This window comes from Dendrobates tinctorius, unplaced genomic scaffold (assembly GCF_039654945.1).
Source record: "Dendrobates tinctorius isolate UK_male_01 unplaced genomic scaffold, ASM3965494v1 ptg000223l, whole genome shotgun sequence".
NCBI classification, from domain to species: domain Eukaryota; kingdom Metazoa; phylum Chordata; class Amphibia; order Anura; family Dendrobatidae; genus Dendrobates; species Dendrobates tinctorius.
The window spans coordinates 13,140,691-13,160,984 of NW_027361890.1; the positions used below are offsets into that span (position 1 = coordinate 13,140,691).

Genomic DNA, 20,294 nt, shown 5'->3' on the forward strand with positions numbered 1-20,294 from the left:
TCGCCTGTAGTCGACGTGGCTGACTGGACGGAGCAAGGCCACACAGACTGGCCGGGAGTATGGATAACCGGTGAATCCCGGCATGCCGGGATTCAGAAGTCTGCAGTAACACCGAGTAACTACAAAATTATCGACTTGGATGGGACAACCCCTTTAATATGTATGACCATCTAATGTTTGTGGGCCTTCCAACTTTGGATTTCAATTTGAAGGGGTTGTTCTATATTAAGCTACAAGTCTTCAGTCACTCTATGTGACTGTAGACTAATGAAATCTCACATTGTGTGCACTGTGAGGATTCTTTGATGCCGCGAGCTGACAGTCATGTGACTGCAAGTATGCAATTTTTATACTTCCGGCCATATTATCACCAGACTGTTTCTGTCCTCGATCAATACACTTGCATTGAGAGAAGCCACTCCCATCTAGTCAGCATGTGACTGCATGCATATCATATACTTGTAGTCATGTGTCCGATGCTTCCGATACCGTCATTGTAGAATCCTCATAGTGCTTGGGCTGGGAGTAGTCGCAAGTCTGCAGTCTCAAAGAATGACTGCAGACTTGTAGCTAAAGGCACAACAACCCTTTTAAATAGTTGATCCTCCTGTGCTGCTTTCAACTTACTCTTCTATCCCAATAGAAAGCACATGAATACTTGGCCCAGTTCAATGTTCACATGTATGGGAAAGTTTAGAGAAATAGCTGTCATCTGAACAACCCTTCAGCTTACATTTATCTATGGTATATAGGCATTTTTGCACCAATATTTTCACTCCACTGTTTCAAGACTGGAGTTTAATTTCTTGACTATACTGTATGTGTTACAATCTGTCTGGGTAGTCAGTTCATTTCCGTAAAGATGCCAATGCACTTTAGATAATAGTCAGTCAAATGTTCATTTGGGTGACAGCTATTTCTCCCGTCTCACAATTATCCTCGGATGCTTTGCTTGGCCAAAATGTTTATGCATTTCATGGGAGGAGGGGAGTAAAGACCCCGATAGACACTGGCATAAAGTTATCCAAACTGCCCGAATTCAGCAGAATCAGTTGACAGCCTTATGTGTTTGGGAACCTCCTCATTCATCCCCGGCAGTAGATGTTGGTGAAAAGAGAGATCCAGCCTGCTGAATTTCAATGGCCAATACTTCTGTTTGGTGCTTAGATAAGCTGTTGCCAAAGGAGCTCTCTTTTGAGAAACATAACAATGCTTGGCAACACCGAGAATTCTTGTGTATAGCCGACAGCTATCTTACATGAATGGGGGCCTTAAAGGGAACCTGTCGATTTGGAAAATGATATTTACCTGAAGATATGGGGTTAGTCTGTGCATAAGGAGCGTTACAATTCTGCCCGGTTGTCTTACTGAAAGTTCAGCTACTGGAAGAACATTTATTTTTTTCATTTCCTGTAGCCGCTGTTTTTCAGTCATAACAGGTTCCCTTTAAACTTTAGACTAATGTTGGCTGGACTCGCCTATATCGACTGGTTTGGTCAACACTCTAATGGGTATGGTGGCCCCGGAGAATTGATTGTCTGGGAAATAAAGGATTCAGGATGTCCAATTTCAGACTGCTGAACCTTTTCTTCTTCCTGTGATCTTACAGAGAACACTCAAGCATTCAGCCAAACAAGTGCTCTTGTGTATGGGAGAGCCGGCCAAGATAACCGATGGCAAAACGATTGGCCAAAGCTTCATTCAATTGGAAGTCATCTCATGTGTGTGATGGGCTTAACTTGCTGCAATGCTCCATACCTCCCCCTTTTTTGTATTTTGGATATTCACCATACACAATTAGATAATTGGCTGGCGCTTCCAAAAAAAGCCAACTTTTATCTAATTTCTATGGGAGTCTTACTTTAGGTGGGTGATAGGTGTTAATATTGTACATTTAATCCAAAGCGCAATGAACTGAAAAACTGTAAAGCCAAAGTCAATATAACGATAGAGGTTTGTTAAACATGAAATTATCCCCTGGAGCACTCAAAGAAGGCAAAAAGATACGGTAAATGATAATAACCTAAAACACAAAAGTGATGGTGTTCCAGTAAACCATTTCAATTGTTTTGGCTTTGAGCATTGAGTGTTTTCACTAGACACAAGACAAAGCAGACTTCTAAATGTCATAATTGTGAATACTTTTCTTTATTTAATAGATATGTCAGCGCATCCACATCTGGTGAGAGAGGAACTTATGCTGTCCTGACAGTCAGGTATGGCCTCAAAGCCAATGGATCTATTGACAGAACTTCAGCTCTTGGAGAAGGCATCTACCTTAGAAAGACTACGTGCAGCCAAGAAACGAAGGGAGCAACAACTGAAAAGGTGGGCCCAGAATGAGAGGGATGAGGAGAACAGGAGGCGGCGCCAACAGAAAACTAGAAGGAAGACCCCTACTAGGAGCAAAAGAGTGTCTTTTCCTTCCCGTGTCACCCTTCATGAGGCTTGTCTGCGGAATGACTCAGAGGAAGGTAAGTTAAAACCACATTGGACAACAGGAAAAGAGCAGCATAAGGCTTGCGTGTAAAAAAAAAGTTTATATGGTAGAGAGTCAGTGATTGATCTTGACCAGAAATGTGTGCTTGTATCAATAATTTCTGTCATCATTGCAACAAAACGGTTGACAAAGTTGATTTTGACAATTAGTTGAAAAAGAAGTAATCAATGTATATTAATGGATACTAATGATTAATACAGATTCGACACTTAGTGTGGATGGGGTATGTGTTTGTGTCTATGGATATACTGTAGATTGAGCAGTTTAGGAGACAATGCTGTGTGGGTGCTAAGGTACAGCATTTAGAGGGATCTTATAGAATGATAGGGTTGAGGTTTATGCAGATCTGTAAGATAAGTACATATGAGGCATTTATGGATCTATATTGACTTAAAAGAAAAATATGTTAAAGGAGCATTTTAAGCAAAAGTAATACATTGTGTTATGGCTAGTGCGGGTCTTGAGGGGGCGGAGCATGACACAATGCTTCACTCATAAGTGTTGTTTGTCATACATCGGCCCTGCACTAAGTAAGACGCAGCAAATGTTTAGCTCAGATTGTTTCTTTCACCTTCTTTAGTATAGATGAGAACGATTACCACAACTGCTGATTTGTGTGGGATTGAGAATTACAAGTGTTTAGAAATTAGTTCTGTTAGTCATAGAATTCAGATGCTTCAAAATCATTGCAGTGCGTGGGATCGTGGGCGGATGTGTTCAGTGTTGTTAGTAATAAGCACTGTGGCTGAAAAAAATGCATTTACAAATCCCGATAAAAAACAGGCTTTACATAACATGCTGTAAACACGTTCTTCTGTGCTGGCCACATAGCACAGGGACGGACAGATGAAAGCAAGTAGGATTGGGGTACAGTATCTCACGCAGCATTGGGCTGGGATCAGGCAAGTGTATGACTTTTAGCTGTGTGTTATCTGTATAGCTGTATTTTTTAAAGAGTTGTCCACTATCTGGACAACTCCTTCTCATACCCCTTGCTTGGCCCTGCAAAAATAAAAAAGCCTATACTCCCCTCCTGTGCCAACGCCGCTCCAGCGTTGTTGGCACTCGCGGTTCCAGGGCTCTCGTGTTGTGATTTGTGACCCCCGTGCCTAATCAGCGCTGGCCTCACTGTCTCCTCCTTCTGTTGAATTGAACAGGAAAATGAAGTCAGAGATCAGCTGTAGCCCGGTCTTCCTCTTCATGTTCAATTCGTATGAAGGCGGGGACAGCGACACCAGCGCTGATTGGGCACTGGGGTCACATATCACAATAACCGCACGAGAGCCCTGGGACTGCTAATGGGTCGCCCTCCCAGGGCTGTGGGGTACTCGGTACCGGGCCGCTGTCAGTGGGATGTGTAACAGCAGCGGTGACCCGGTCCGTGGCCCTGGGTGCCCAAGTATTAGGGGAGATTGAATGGTGGAATGTAGTTAATGGAATAGTTTGTGACACCACCTGTGGTGTTCAGCAAGTGAGATGTTAAGCTGACACTGCATGCAGATCCACTGGGACTGATGGTATGGTGCAGCAAAGATGTAAAAGTTCCCCACAGGTGAAGCTGTAGTCCCAGGGCAGTGTAGATGTGGTCGGCACGGGGATGTAGCAGTGCCGGAAGGGTAGGAAGCAGACAAGACACAGCGGGGTGCAATTTCTGTACCTTTACTTGATAAATGCAGTCCAGGGTCCTGATTACAGATGGTACTGGAGCAGGCTAGCCTGGAAGCAGCTCAGGGATTCTCTCTCCGCAGATGGGCTGAGCAGTCTCCTTCTTAGCGCTTATTTGAGTGAAGTACTCCCAGTACTGAGTTACACTGAAGTTCCTCCAAATTCTCTTCTACTAGCACTCTTCGTATGGCAGACAGCTGTAGCCGCTATTCCTCTCTTGGCTCACTCCGTGCTGTTGTGCCTCCGAGTCTTAGATGGGGGTAGGGCATTTACAGCCTCCTACTTCTCTGGTGTCTGTTGCAGGACCATTAGTATCCGTACAACCATGGAGACCAGGCTCCAGTTCATGCGCTCTCGCTGTGAGGGAGCTCTCTTTCCTCAGCTCAACCTCCAGCTTCTCTTCACACGTCTACACACATGGTCATCCTCGCACTAACTGACCACTCCTTCCTCTTGGCCCTCAGAGAGCACTTCTATCTTCAAATCCGGTTCAGAGTCCCCCCTGCTGCCCTATAGTGGAACTGTGTTGCATGTATAGGCTAACTGCGAGAGAGACCCTTCACTGCTTCCAAGCCTGGCAATACCCTCCCGGGAGGAAGGCAAAGCCACTGTGGCGGCCATACTCCTGGGGGCACCACATTCCCCCCTAGTGCAAGTCAGTACTCCTGGGCTGAACAAAACATGAAAAACATATAAACAGTTAGACAATGTGAACAATTATAATTGTACAAGATTTGTAAAAAGGGAAAAATTTACAAAAAACAAGAGCTCCAAAACTAGTCCTATGATGACAAGTCCAAGCATCAATGTCCATGGTCCATTCCTGGGCAAATGGTGAACTATAAACAAATTGGTGACCACACAAGTCCTGTGGTACAATGTCCATAAAACAAAACTAGCAAATTCCAACGGAAACTCTTACAGATTACCTGTAGGCACAAAACTTGAAAACAGTTACATATATATATATACAATTTCAACATTTACATAAACTTAGCTATATGCGATATCTGATGGGTGGTATACCTTGTGTAGTACGGGTAGACCTGCGTAATACTGGTGTAGTGTGTAATGTACTGGATACACTACTGGTGATTCTACATGGCACAGGGATACTAGATTTTCTGCAAATTCTTAGACTCACCAGGGGCACAACAGGTTCACCACTGGCAGGGCGAGGGTTCTCTGGCTCCACTGCTGGTGTGGCATTTGCTGCCTGATTTTCCTGATCTTCAGGATTTTCTTGAGTCGCTTCTTCCTGTGGTACCAGCTGGGGAAAGGTCAACACTGGCACCACTATTGCATCATTTACTTTAGTCCAATTTGCAGGGAATTCTCCAAGTATGGTGCTGACCTTTTCTTCTTCTATGGGTTGGATGGTATGTTGTTCTTCCATTCTTTCTTTTATCTGATCAGGGCATAATTTCAAATGATCTCTTGATATTGCTGTTGATGTCTCTCCTCCATCTTTACTAATAAGGCACACCTTGGTATTGTTAAAGGTTGAGGGTAGAATGGTGTAGGGTTCAGCTTCCCATTGATCATCCAGCTTATGCAGTCTTCTTTTCCTCTTGAGGACTTGTTCTCCTGGTGACAAGGGAACTGCAGGTGCATGCTGATTGTAGTGCCTTTCTTGCTTTTGTCTTGCCTGAGCTAAACTCTTTTCCACACATTCTTGTACCCTTCTGTACTGTTGCTGCCTCTCTGTATCCCAGTCAGCATCTGGTGATGTTACTTCAGGTGTCAGGACTCCCATGTCCAAACCAATAGGCAGTTTCCCAGGCCTTGCTCTCATTAGGTAGGCTGGAGTACAGTTGGTGGAATTCACAGGAATGTGGTTGTAGAGGTCCACCAGATCTGGCAACTTTTCTGGCCACAGATTCCTCTCCTCCAAAGGCAAGGTCTTCAGTAGGTCAATCACTACCTGGTTCATCTTCTCACACATGCCATTGGTTTGTGGGTGATACGGTGTTGTCCGGATCTTCTTACAACCATACAAGTTACAGAATTCCTGGAACACTTCTGCCTCAAAGGCGGGACCTTGATCTGTAAGCACTTGCTCAGGATATCCATGTGGTCTACAGAAGTGCTGTTGGAATGCTCTGGCTGCTGTCCTGGCTGTTTGATCTTTGACAGGCACAACTACCAGGAATCTTGCGTAGTGGTCCACAATGGTAAGAGCATAGTTGTAGCCTGACCGGCTTAGAACCAGCTTCACATGGTCCAGGGCTACCAACTCAAGTGGCTGTTTGGTTATTATGGGCTGTAGAGGAGCTCTCTGACTGTCTCGATCCTTTCTGCGCAAGTTACATTGTCCACACTCCCGGCACCACCTCTCAATGGCTTTCCTCATACCAGCCCACTAGAAACTCTCCCGGAGCAATGCTTCCAACTTCTTCCATCCGAAGTGTCCAGCTCCATTGTGGTATGCTTCCAGGACCATTGATGCCTCTCTCTTTGGGACTATCACCTGCCAAATCAGCTTATGAGTGTGGGCATTGATACTCCTCTGACACAGCTTTGCTTCATAAATGAACAGCCGGCCTCTCTCCTTCCACAACTGCTGGGTTTCCTCAGTAGCATTCGACTCTGGGCGTGAGTCAGCTTGTGACAGTAGCTCCTTCACCAGGCGGACTGCGGGGTCATTATCCTGAGTTTCTGCCCAGTCATGATGGGGCAATGGATTTAGGGTGACTTCTTTCAAGCCAGACCGTCTGTTTCTCACTCCTTGAGCACACTGGCCCGCAAGTGGCTGGTGGAAGGGAGGTAACTCTATTTCTTCAAGAGCCTCAGGGTCTTCTCCTGCATCTGGCAGATTAGGCATCCTGGACAGCGCATCAGCATTAGCATTCTTGTGCCCTGCCCTGTACTTGATGGTAAACTCATAGTTAGACAGCCGAGCCATCCATCGCTGTTCCAGTGCACCCAGTTTTGCAGTGTCCAAGTGAGTCAACGGGTTGTTGTCCGTGAAGATAGTAAACTTGGTTGAAGCTAGGTAATGCTTGAATCTCTCAGTCACAGCCCAGACTATGGCGAGGAACTCCAGCTTGAAGGAACTGTAGTTGTCAGGGTTCCTTTCAGTGGGACGAAGCTTCCTGCTGGCGTACGAGATCACTCTTTCTTTGCCATTTTGTACCTGCGACAGTACTGCTCCAAGTCCCACGTTGCTGGCATCAGTATACAACACAAATCTGGGTAGGCCAGAACTTCATCTCCCGTGAGAGCCATCTTCGGCCGGGTGAAGGACCTCCCCAACTCCTCAGTCCATTCAAATGTGGAATTCTTCTGTTTGGCTTTCTTGGACTGCCCCACCAGAAGATTTTGCATAGGAGTGGCTATTTCAGTGAAGCCTTTGATGAACCTTCGGTAGTAGCCTACCAACCCGAGGAATTGGCGTACTTCATGGAGGTTGCTGGGCTTCGGCCAGTCCCGGATGACTGTGACTTTGTCAGGATCTGGTGCCACACCTTCTGCACTCACTACATGACCGAGGTACTGTACCTTGGGCTTCAGGAGGTGGCATTTGGAAGGCATCACCTTCAGGCCAAAGTTGGACAAGGCTTCAAACACCTCAGCCAGGTGCTCCAGATGGTCTTCATAAGTCTCGGAGAAAACAATGACATCATCAAGGTACAACAGGACTGTCTCAAAGTTCATGTGTCCCAGGCAGCGCTCCATCAGTCGTTGAAATGTTCCTGGGGCAGTGCAGAGCCCGAATAGCATATAGTTGAACTCACAGAGACCCATTGGAGTGGTAAATGCTGTTTTCTCCTTGTCTGCCTCTGCCACGGGAACCTGCCAATACCCACTGGTGAAATCCAAGGTGGAAAAGTAGTTAGCAGTTTTAAGTGCAGCTAATGACTCTTCAATTCTGGGTAATGGGTAGGCATCTTTATGTGTAATGCTGTTAATTTTCCTGTAATCAACACACATTCTCATGGTGCCATCCTTTTTCTTTACAAAAACTATTGGAGCTGCCCAGGGGCTACAACTGTCTCTGATGACCCCTGCTTCCTTCATCTCTCTCAACATACCTTTAGCACATTGATATTGTGTTGGGGGTATTGGCCAGTACCTTTCTTTAATGGGTGGATGATCTCCAGTGGGGATATGATGTTGAACCCCTTTTGCCTGCCCAAAATCTAGTGGGTGTTTACTGAATACCCGCTCATGTTCTTGTGTCACTCTGTAAACCCCATTTTTCTGGTATGAAGGTGTAGAGTCAGTCCCCACCTGCAGTTGCTGGCACCACTCCTCCATCTGCTTCACAGAGCCATTGTCCTCCACCTGATCGGATGAGACCAAGGGCTCTGCTGCCTGCAAAGAGTTGTTATTAACAGTGAGCAGCTTAGCAACTGTGGCGTACCGAGGTATTGTGGCCTCCTCCTCCCCACAATTCAAAAGGCGTACAGGTACTCTCCCTTTACGTACATCAACCACCCCTCTGGCTGTCAGAACAGTGGGCCTGCTATCAGAATATACTGGTTCTACCAATGCCTGGTAATCCTTCCCTCTGAGGCCTATGGCTGCCCGACACCAAATCAACATTTCACATCTGGGGGGTATTGTAATGGGAAAAGCATCACTCACTCTGACGCTGCCAATTTCTCCGCCAGAGAGTTCTACCTGCTGTCTTTGCATCAGGGCCTTGATCTCCTTCTGCAGGACTCGTTGTTCACTGGAACCAGCAGTCTCAGCCACCTGTTGCAACAAGACAATAACCTCGGAAAGACAATTTTCAATTACATTTGTACCAAGAGTCATCATGGGATTACATTCACGTCGATCAATATCCTCAACTATCAAACCTTGAGATTTAAACTCCACCCTCCCCACTTTAACAGTAATTTCTTTACATCCCACTTGTGGTAAAGACTGACCATTACTGGCAACTACTGTTAGTTCATCAGTTGGGCCACGGGTGAGTTCAGAGTCAGCCCAATACCGCTTGTAGAGGATATAGGGCATAGTGGTCACTTGGGAGCCAGTGTCCAGCAAAGCGTTCATGGGGATGCCGACAATCACCACAGGAAGGACCGGTCTCCCTCCAACATACTTGGCTCGCCAGTTCCTTTGGCTTTGCGGTCCTACTCCTGGGGGTTGGCCCTCTGCCCCAGGGGTTGCTCGTTTAAAGGACAATATCTTGCAAGATGACCTGCCTTGCAGCGACGACAGATGAGGTGTCCGTCCTGGTCATAGCGGTTGTTGTTCCTTCCTCGGAGTGGTGGGGTTCTCCTCCTCTGGAGCCATGGGACGTCCTCTGGACTGGAAGCAAGCTGGATCTTCTCTTTGGAGGACTCCTGCAGGGACTGCACGGTTTTAGTAAGTGCAGCCATACCCCTGGTCAACTCCTGGACCTGAAGACGCAGCTCCTCAGTTGGATCTTTATCCAGAGTCTGTGCATCAGCCTCCACAGTGATGGAAGGAAAAGATGTAGCTTCCTGATGGTAGTTGATCGCTGGGCTCCTAGGGGGCGTTGGACGGCTGTCAGTTGATTCCTGCAGGACCCGAATAGCCATGTCCTTAAAATCAGCAAAGTCCAGATCAGGGTTTTGCAGGGTTATGATGCGCAACTGCTCCCTGTGGGTACTGGACAGGAGTCCTTCAATGAACTGCTCCTTTAACAGTTTATCTTCCTCCTTCACACTGTCAGGATCAACTTGCTTAACTGCTCACAGCGCCTCCTGCAAGTTAAGAGCATAGTCCCTTATACTGTCCTGCGTTCTCTGCTTACATCCAATGAATCGCATCTTGATTTCAGCTGCAGTGCGGGTGTCAAAGGTGCTTCTCAGCTTGGCTAGAATCTTTTTAACAGTCTCTTTGTCAGTGTCCTGCCAGGCTTTCACCTCTCTCTGTGCTGCACCCATTAGCTGTCCAATGAGGATGTTCACTTTCTGGCTTACAGACAGAGGGTATACTTTAAACAAACTGCACAGTCTCTCTTTAAATTCACTCAGGGTATGCGACTCACCCGATTACTGCAGTAGCCAGGCCGCTCCCGGAAGGTAGGGCATAGACATCGGCATTATGGGGACCGCTGCGGCGGGCGCTACTCCTTACGGCGCTGAGGGGTTGGCAGCGGCGTCCGCCGCTGCATTGCTGCTTGGCGCAGACATTCTCTTCCCCCCCTACTAAACGTTAGCCAGGGCCGGGGGTTGTGTGAGCTTACCGGCGGCCGCTTCGCAGGCCCAATGCTCCGGGCTGGAGGCCTCAGCTCCTTCCCTTGTCGCACGCTGTCCGCTCTTCCCGCGTGGCACTTCACTTCTTCGTGCTCTGCGGCAGGTTCCGCCCATGAAGGCCTGCCCCTTTTTCTTCCCGCGCGCCAATCAGCGGGATAATGGCGGCGATGGCGCCAATTTCGCACAGTCAATAGCACACAACAGTCTCTGGCACACAGGACCCGGGGATACCGGGCTCCGTATTCCTATTCATGACGCCAAATTGGGTCTACTCGGTACCGGGCCGGTGTCAATGGGATGTGTCACAGCAGCGGTGACCCGGTCCGTGGCCCTGGGTGCCCACGTATTAGGGGAGATTGAATGGTGGAATGTAGTTAATGGAATAGTTTGTGACGCCACCTGTGGTGTTCGGCAAGTGATATGTTAAGCTGACGCTGCATGCAGATCCACTGGGACTGATGGTATGGTGCAGCAAAGATGTAAAAGTTCCCCACAGGTGAAGCTGCAGTCCCAGGGCAGTGTAGATGTGGTTGGCACGGGGATGTAGCAGTGCCCGAAGGGTAGGAAGCAGACAAGACACAGCGGGGTGCAATTTTTGTACCTTTACTTGATAAATGCAGTCCAGGGTCCTGATTACAGATGGTACTGGAGCAGGCTAGCCTGGAAGCAGCTCAGGGATTCTCTCTCAGCAGATGGGCTGTGCAGTCTCCTTCTTAATGCTTATTTGAGTGAAGTACTCCCAGTACTGAGTTACACTGAAGTTCCTCCTAATTCTCTTCTACTAGCACTCCTCGTATGGCAGACAGCTGTAGCCGCTATTCCTCTCTTGGCTCACTCCGTGCTGTTATGCCTCCGAGTCTTAGATGGGCGTAGAGCATTTACAGCCTCCTACTCCTCTGGTGATCCATACAACCGTGGAGACCAGGCTCCAGTTCATGCGCTCTCGCTGTGAGGGAGCTCTCTTTCCTCAGCTCAACCTCCAGCTTCTCTCCACACGTCTACACACGTGGCCCTCCTCACACTAACTGCCCACTCCTTCCTCTTGGCCCTCAGAGAGCACTCCTCCCTTCAAATCCGGTTCAGAGTCCCCCCTGCTGGCCTGGAGTGAAACTGTGTTGCATGTATAGGTTAACTGCGAGAGAGACCCTTCACTGCTTCCAAGCCTGGCATTACCCTCCCGGGAGGAAGGCAAAGCAACTGTGGCGGCCATACTCCTGGGGGCGCCACATTAATGCAGACACTGCGGTAACTGCACCGGTGTGGAAGGTGAGTGTAACTTTTTTATTTTATCGGGGACAAAAATTTAGATCAAGAAGGGGTTGTCCTAGTAATGGACAACCCCTTTAATTAGATTTTTTTACCCCCAAAAAGACTTAAGGAATACAGTAGAGAATAGTGCAAGTTGCAGTTTATTTCATGGACACTGGAATCAAGTGAAAAAGACTGTCTTCTGAACAGCTCTATTGAATAACAATGGTCAGTGTACTCTCTGATTTTTACATGGACAGCATGTGTCCGTATAATACGCTCATCTGAACGAGCCCTTATCCTGATTAATCAGTTTAGTAAAGGAAAAAAATTGGCATACACATGCAGCAGCTGTTAGGTGAACCCTCAGCCTAGCGTGCATGTTTACATCAGTGGGGCAAGGGTAATAAACCTTATGGAGGCAAATTATCTCCAGCAGAAACAAAGGATCCAACATACTAGATCCTCCTTTACCCAAAATCTATTGTCGGGGGATGAAGGAAACACTCCCATAAACATAATATCATCTCATAATTAGTAGGTACAACCAATCTTATGGTCAGCTTTAACCAAGTATGAAGTTGGCTGCGGAAAACGTGAAAGATTTTTCCAAATTTTTTTTGGTTTTGTGCTTCTACCCACTGTAATAATAATAAAGTTAAGTTTCATCACACTGTGCAGATCCAGCACTTCCTCTCTGCCGCTGATCCCCAGTCATTGCTGACAAGCTGCAGTGGAGACATCATAACTACAATGTACGTAATCACTACAACCAATTATGGGTCTGAGCAGTCTCATACTGACTATGTCGGCATCACCACTGAGCCCACTGTTTGCTCCAGCTCCCTAATTGCTATAGTCATGATGTCACCATTGCAGCCTGTCAACAAAGTCCCAGGCCAGCGGTGGAGAGGTAGTCTTAGACCTGGGATGGGTAGCTAAACCGTATTTTATAAATTTTACAGTGGGCAAGCCAGAGGATCTTGTAAGACCCCATTTAGGCCCCATGTAGTAATGATAGACACAGTAAGTCCATGCACCTTAAATAGCTATTAGCCAAACAGCTATTTCTCTGGATCGAACATTCATGTGTTTTCAGTCAGTAGAAAGGATTAAGCTGTTGTCTGATTCCTCTGTCAGCTGCTTATTTTCCCTGAGAACAAAAGGATCGAGGGTCTGAATTCATACTGCCTGAATCTTCTCTGCGTCATGTGTACAGACGGGTATGAATGGCTGGTGGAGATCAGCGTGTTCGGATTACATAAATCTAATATGCATGGGGCTTAGAGACTATTATTTTACCAATATCTGTGTGTAGGTGTTAGGGTTGTGAATGTTTCCAAAAGTGGATGTGCTGGCTATAAGTATAAAAGATGTGATCAACGACAAACCACAAATTGTCAATCACTGTACAGTTTACACTGGTCATTGAAAAGAGAACCTTCTTCCACTAATGATTTTTCATCTGGTAATCACCATGTAAAAGGCCCTTGAATTATTTTTCCCTAAACTGAAAGTTACCCTTATCCCAGGGGTCAGATCCTGGGAATGGAGCTTCCTAGAGACACATCTCAATTGAGTGGAGGTCAAACATGTTCACCTTCGCTTCATTCAGTGCCTATAGGACTGCCTGCAATAGCCGACTGTAGGACTTGACTTATTCCAACAATCCCATAGATATTGACTGGAGTTGAAGCTCGACCTTCATTCAGAGCTTCATTTTTGGGATAGCTGGCGGTCCCAACAGTTGGACACCCAGTGATCATTATCACCTAACTTATGAATAAGGAATAACTTTCAGTTGTGGGAAAACCCCTTTAACCACTTCTAGACTTGCCATATACCCGAAACATCTGGGCAGTGCACACTTTGCTCTGCAATGAAGTTCTAAAACATCAACGCAGGCGGATGGTGAGCTGGCACAACTGGACTCCTCATAGAGAAGGCAGACATGGTTTATTACCATGTCTGCCTTTTTGATCGTATACACAAAGCTGAACCAGTGCTTGTTTATACAGATTAGGCAGTACTGACAGTGCTTTTGCCTCCAGAACCAGTAACTTTGTGAATGCTGGGTGTAGGGTGCAGTATTTGCTGGATCCTAGAATACCCAATTAGCTTTATTATGCAGCCAGGAGCCTGAATTTTGGGCTAATATACCAGTATTAGTTACTGGGAGATTCAGTAATGAAAAGAATCTATTAATATGTTAAAATTCCCCTCAGAGTTCTTTTAAGACCTTATGAGACAATTTGTGTAAAATAAATGAAAAAAAGAAAAATAAATAAAAAGCAGTAAAAATATAACGAAATAAAGCAAAAAAAGAGATGCAGCCAGTCCAAATCTCTGTTTCTACGCCCTCCTCCATTGAAAAAAATATGTCCAATATATACCCTAAATATAATTTCTACAGAAAGGGGAACTCAATATAAAATGTTCTTTAGCTATGTTTTCTGATTGTAAAAAAACATAAAAAATGTTGAAAAATGTTTTTCCTATTTTTGTTTGCATTTTCCTTTGGACCCTGTTCTAGAGATTGGTGAGGGTTCCTAATGTTCGAATCCTGAGTCACGATACATTTGTGGATAGGTGTTATATGTGGTTTATGGGATAACCCATTGAAGCCAGTTTTTGAATAGAATATCATAAAGATGTAAGGGAAACTTCTATTCCTGTCGCTGACGTCTGGCTATAGGGATTGTCTATGCCTGCAATACTGATGACCTATACTGGGGGTATCAATATCTCATTGGTGGAGCACCCCCACCTATTGGCTGTTACCAGGTCCTGTAGTGAACACACAGTGTAAGAGCCAGGACACCACCGCTCAGGACAATTTTGGTATTGCAGCTCATGTCCTATTTACTTCAATGAGAGTTGAGCTGCAGTTCCTGAGAATGGTCATACACAGTGTCGGGAGCTGTGGTGTTCTTGTGTACTTCAAGGTACAGCGAGACCTGATAACAGCTGATCAGTGGTGATAATGGGCTTCGTACTTGCACCGATCTGATATTGTTGACTTGAGATGAGCGAACACCTGAACTGTAAAGTTCCGAGTTTGTACTGGACACTTAGTGTTAGGTACTGAACTCCAAACATGGGCTTCCCCTTGAAGTCCGTTTTACAGTTCACGATGAGATAGAGAGATTTTCCAGCTCGAAATTTACAATCCTCAGTGTTTTCAATGAAGTTCGGGTTCAAATTCAGGAACAGTTCCGGTACCAGAACTGAACTTTGGACTAAATTTCACTTGGGTACCAGAACCTGAACTTCAATTGGTCCGCTCATCCCTATTGTTAATCTGTTCTAAGGATAGGCCATCAATATCAAAGTCCTAGACAACCCTTGTAAATGTCCGTTTTTGCATTGTGCTTTTGTGTTGTAACATGATGTGGTGGAGAAGTAAGAATGAGAGTGATACGTAACATCAGGTTAATAACATGAGGGCTGATATAATTACTAGCTCCAGTGACATAACAATGATGACTTCTGCACATCCTGTCTGAATGAGCGTTCAGCAAGATTAAAATATGTGATTAACTTCTGAATTAATAAGACTTTGATGGGAAAGGAAGAAAAAGGTGTGAACGTCAAGGTCTCGACAATACAAAGGTGACTGGGTGGGTCACTAAGGGTTAAAGAAGCACAAGGACACCTGACTATTTCTGTACCAATAAACCTTGGTGAAGCTTGTTATTCAGACTTGTTAGGAACCGGAGCCAGCGGGTTTGAGAGAGCCGAGTACCAGATCTTTGTTTCAGGGAACATAGGGGCTGGACATGATACATATGCAGGAGAGACATTGCGTGAGGGTTGTTGGAATCTCGCTCCACCTTCGTTCAGCTGGTTATGAAATGTGAGGGCTAACTGTCTTGTAAAAAAACATTTTCTCTAAAACTCAGAACTTTTCAAACAGTATACAATTCTTTACTGGGACGGTGAGGTGCAGCATTAATGATGTAATGTCTGCCAGTAATGCTGGTGGAACGAAGGGGCTCAAAAACCCACAAGAACAGTCCTGTGGTTCAGGTTCACCATTGCAGGGCAATGTCTCTCCTGCTTGGTTCGACACATAAGGTGGCCATACGTGGCCATACACATGGTAGAGAAGTAGTTTGATGATGGAACAAGTATCTGTCTGGGAAACGTTCATCTACACTTTAGTCCATATTCACCCAGGCCATGCATTTTCAGTGACTTAAGGGACCAAAGAATTGTTGGCCAGCTATGGGACAAAATATTCAAATGTGGCAGACTTCTTTCCCGATAATGATGGTGTGTCAAAAGTCGCCTTGAAAAATCATATATTGAATTTCACCAAGTGAATGTTCATTATGACTGAAATCATCCATCTTTATTAACGTTTGTCTAATATGTAGGAGAACCTTTAGACATATCTTTAACTATACAGTAAGGTTTACTTCAGAGGACATTCCCTTTTTGGAGGGGTTGCACTTTATGACCTATCCAGGTCATCAATATAATATCTGTAGGGGAGTAACACCCATCATGCCCACTAATAAGATTGAAGAGAACCTGCGATCAGGATTTTATACCCCAAACTAATGATGGCCACTATCAACTACCGTAGCTAATTAACTGTCACTATATCAGTGGACACAACCATTGACACCTAAGGTCCTGCAATGCCTGCATGTGTGGAAAGAGACATAGCGAATCAGAAAAACTACACTACATTTCTAATTGGAGGGATTTGCTAATACTACTATTATTACACATACTCCATATTGGGATAGGATCTTGAGATGGGAATACCCCTTTAAGCCTCTGATGTTTTCAATTTTCTTCACCCCATGTCTCGCTATTACATTTAGCTTACTACCCTACAGAGTTGGCAATGTATGTATACACAGTTGCCCATGCATTCATGCATGTGATCATGGCTGGGATGTCAGGAGCGAACACAAGTAGAGCATGCATGTTTGCTTCTGGTCCAGCACCTGCTCAATATACACGAATAAGACAGTTATTGCTCCTGCGCAGTAGACCTAGAGCCGTCCATCTCTACTGTACTTGGTGCAGCATTCAGTCTGAAGTGACTGGATATTTCATTATCCTCAACTCCAGCATGTATATCTGAAATAAGTTAAAGTGTAAATGTTGTTTTAATTTTTTTTTTTAAATAAATGAATAGTACATGTGATAATAAGCAACTTTGTAATATATGTTATCAGAAAAATCTGCTTCTTTCTCTGCCAGAATTGATCAGTCATTATCACCTTTCTCACTTCATGGGTAAAATGTGTATTCAGTGAAGACTTCCTATTACTGAGATAGAAGGTGGCAGCTCCTGATAAGATTCTATGTAGATGAGAGGGAGAGGTAAAGTTCTGTCTCTAGCTCCTCCCTCCTCCCCTCTCCATAGAACTTTGTAAGCACCAACTGTCATCTCCTATCTCAGTAATGGGAAAATCTGTCTTCACTGAATACACATTTTACCCGTGAATTGAGAATTTTGAGAATGAATGATGAGCCCAGGAGGAGAAAGAAGTAGATTTCTCTGATAAGATATATTACAAAGTTGCTTATTTTCTTGTACACTATTCATTTATGAAATAAAAATTAAAATAGCAGTTACTTTAACCCCTTTCCGACATGCGCCGTATATAAACTGCTCTGTGGGAGCTGCGTTCCGACAAAGTGAAGTATATATATACGGCATTGGTATTTCCGGTGACTACGCTGCATTGCACCATGTCTGAGTTAAGATGACTACTGTCTAACTGCAGGCGATCCCTGCACATCGCCCTGGGGGGCTGTACCGCCTCCTCACGTTGGCAATCACTGTGATTGGCTGATCGATTTTTGCCAGCAAATCACAGCAATGTCACAGTAAAGTCACAAAAAGAATCCATGTGACATGCTGTGATTGGTGCTGTCTGAGACAGCACCAATCACCAATCACAGCAGTCACAGTGATTAGGTTGCTCACCATGTTAACTCTCTCGATTAACCCCTTTGGCACGGATTAGCAGAACAATAGTTACTGACCAATCAGTGCCAAAGGGGTTAATCTAAATTAATGATCACAGCTCTGCACGCCATCTTTACCTCAGAGTTGGCATGCTGAATGGTTGTATACAGTCATGGCCAAAAGTTTAGAGAATGACACAAATATTAATTTTTACAAAGTCTACTGCTTCATTTTTTCTAATGGCAATTTGCATATACTCCAGAATGTTATAAAGAGTGATCAGCTTAACAGCAATTACTTGCAAAGTCAATATTTGCCTAGAAAATTAACTTTATCCCCAAAACACATTTCAACATCATTGCAGCCCTGCCTTAAAAGGACCAGCTAACATCGTTTCAGTGATTGCTCCATTAGCACAGGTGTGGGTGTTGATGAGGACAGGGCTGGAGATCAATCTGTCATGATTAAGGAAGAATGACACCACTGGACACTTTAAAAGGAGGCTGGTGCTTGGCATCATTGTTTCTCTTCTGTTAACCATGGTTATCTCTAAAGGAACACGTGCAGTCATCATTGCACTGCACAGAAATGGCCTAACAGGGAAGAGTGTCGCAGCTAGAAAGATTGCACCTCAGTCAACAATCTATCGCATCATCAAGAACTTCAAGGAGAGAGGTTCCCTTGTTGCCAAAAAGGCTCCAGGGCGCCCAAGAAAGACCAGCAAGCGCCAGGACCGTCTCTTAAAAGTGTTTCAGCTGCAGGATTGGGCTACCAGCAGTGCAGAGCTTGCTCAGGAATGGCAGCAGGCAGGTGTGAGTGCATCTGCACGCACTGTGAGGCGGAGACTCTTGGAGCAAGGCCTGGTCTCAAGGAGGGCAGCAAAGAAGCCACTTCTCTCCAGAAAAAACATCATGGACAGACTGATATTCTGCAAGAGGTACAGGGAGTGGACTGCTGAGGACTGGGGTAAAGTCATTTTCTCTGATGAATCCCCTTTTCGATTGTTTGGGACATCTGGAAAACGGCTTATTCGGAGAAGACCAGGTGAGCGCTACCACCAGTCTTGTCTCATGCCAACTGTCAAGCATCCTGAAACCATTCATGTGTGGGGTGGCTTCTCAGCCAAGGGAATGGGCTCTCTCTCAGTCTTGCCTAAAAACACAGCCATGAATAAAGAATGGTACCAGAATGTCCTCCAAGAGCAACTTCTCCCACCCGTCCAAGAGCAGTTTGGCGATCAACAATGCCTTTTTCAACATGATGGAGCACCTTGCCATAAAGCAAAGGTGATAACTAAATGGCTCAGGGAACAAAACATAGAGATTTTGGGACCATGGCCTGGAAACTCCCCAGATCTTAATCCCACTGAGAACTTGTGATCAATCATCAAGAGACGGGTGGACAAACAAAAACCTTCAAATTCAGACAAAAAAAAGCATTGATTTTGCAAGAATGGACTGCTATCAGTCAGGATTTGATCCAGAAGTTGATTGAGAGCATGCCAGGGAGAATTGCTGAGGTCCTGAAGAAGAAGGGTCAACACGGCAAATATTGACTTGCTGCATTAACTCATTCTAACTGTCAATATAACCTTTTGTTACTCATAATATGATTGCAATTATATTTCTGTATGTGATAAAAACATCTGACAAACACACATAAAAACCAGAGGGCAGCAGATCATGTGAAAATATAATATTTGTGTCATTCTCTAAACTTTTGGCCATGACTGTATACCCCCTCTGTGTACTTGAGTGAGAGACAAATCATTGGTGGCCAGTGCGATCCTCCTGTGATCTGTTCTCTTCCTGCAATCTGTGCTGTGCCTCCTGTGATCTGTGCTGTGCCTGCTGCAATCTGTGCTGTGCCTCCTGCAATCTGTGCTGTGCCTCCTGTGATCTGTGCTGTGCATGCTGCGATCTGTGCTGTGCCTCCTGCAATCTGTGCTGTGCCTCCTGCGATCTGTGCTGTGCCTGCTGCAATCTGTGCTGTGCCTCCTGCAATCTGTGCTGTGCCTCCTGCAATCTGTGCTGTGCCTGCTGCGATCTGTGCTGTGCCTCCTGCAATCTGTGCTGTGCCTCCTGTGATTTGTGCTGTGCCTGCTGCGATCTGTGCTGTGCCTCCTGCAATATGTGCTGTGCCTCCTGCGATCTGTGCTGTGCCTACTGCGATCTGTGCTGTGCCTCCTGCAATCTGTGCTGTGCCTCCTGCAATCTGTGCTGTGCCTCCTGTGATCTGTGCCTGCTGCAATCTGTGCTGTGCCTCCTGCAATCTGTGCTGTGCCTCCTGTGAACTGTGCTGTGCCTGCTGCAATCTGTGCTGTGCCTCCTGCAATCTGTGCTGTGCCTGCTGCGATCTTTGCTGTGCCTGCTGCGATCTGAGCTGTGCCTCCTGCAATCTGTGCTGTGCCTCCTGTGATCTGTGCTGTGCCTGCTGCAATCTGTGCTGTTCCTCCTGCAATCTGTGCTGTGCCTCCTGCAGTCTGTGCTGTGCCTCCTGTGATCTGTGCTGTGCCTGCTTAAATCTGTGCTGTGCCTCCTGCAATCTGTGCTGTGCCTCCTGTGATCTGTCCTGTGCCTGCTGCAATCTGTGCTGTGCCTCCTGCAATCTGTGCTGTGCCTCCTGTGATCTGTGCTGTGCCTCCTGCAATCTGTGCTGTGCCTCCTGCAATCTGTGTTGTGCCTCTTGCAATTTGCATTAACTCATTCTAACTGTCAATATAACCTTTTGTTACTCATAATATGATTGCAATTATATTTCTGTATGT

At 45.7% G+C, this 20,294-nt stretch overlaps 1 protein-coding gene across 3 annotated transcripts in view; it reads left to right on the forward strand.

Moving 5' to 3' along the window:
- PPP1R16B (protein phosphatase 1 regulatory subunit 16B) overlaps positions 1 to 20,294 on the forward strand; it is a 148,642-nt gene that overhangs the window by 27,288 nt on the left and 101,060 nt on the right. For all 3 annotated transcript variants that reach the window (XM_073555350.1, XM_073555348.1, XM_073555349.1), the window contains exon 2: positions 2,160 to 2,474. In XM_073555350.1, coding sequence (XP_073411451.1) covers positions 2,219 to 2,474 — 256 coding nt within the window. In that variant the 5' untranslated portion in view covers positions 2,160 to 2,218. The remainder of the gene's footprint in view (positions 1 to 2,159; positions 2,475 to 20,294) is intronic.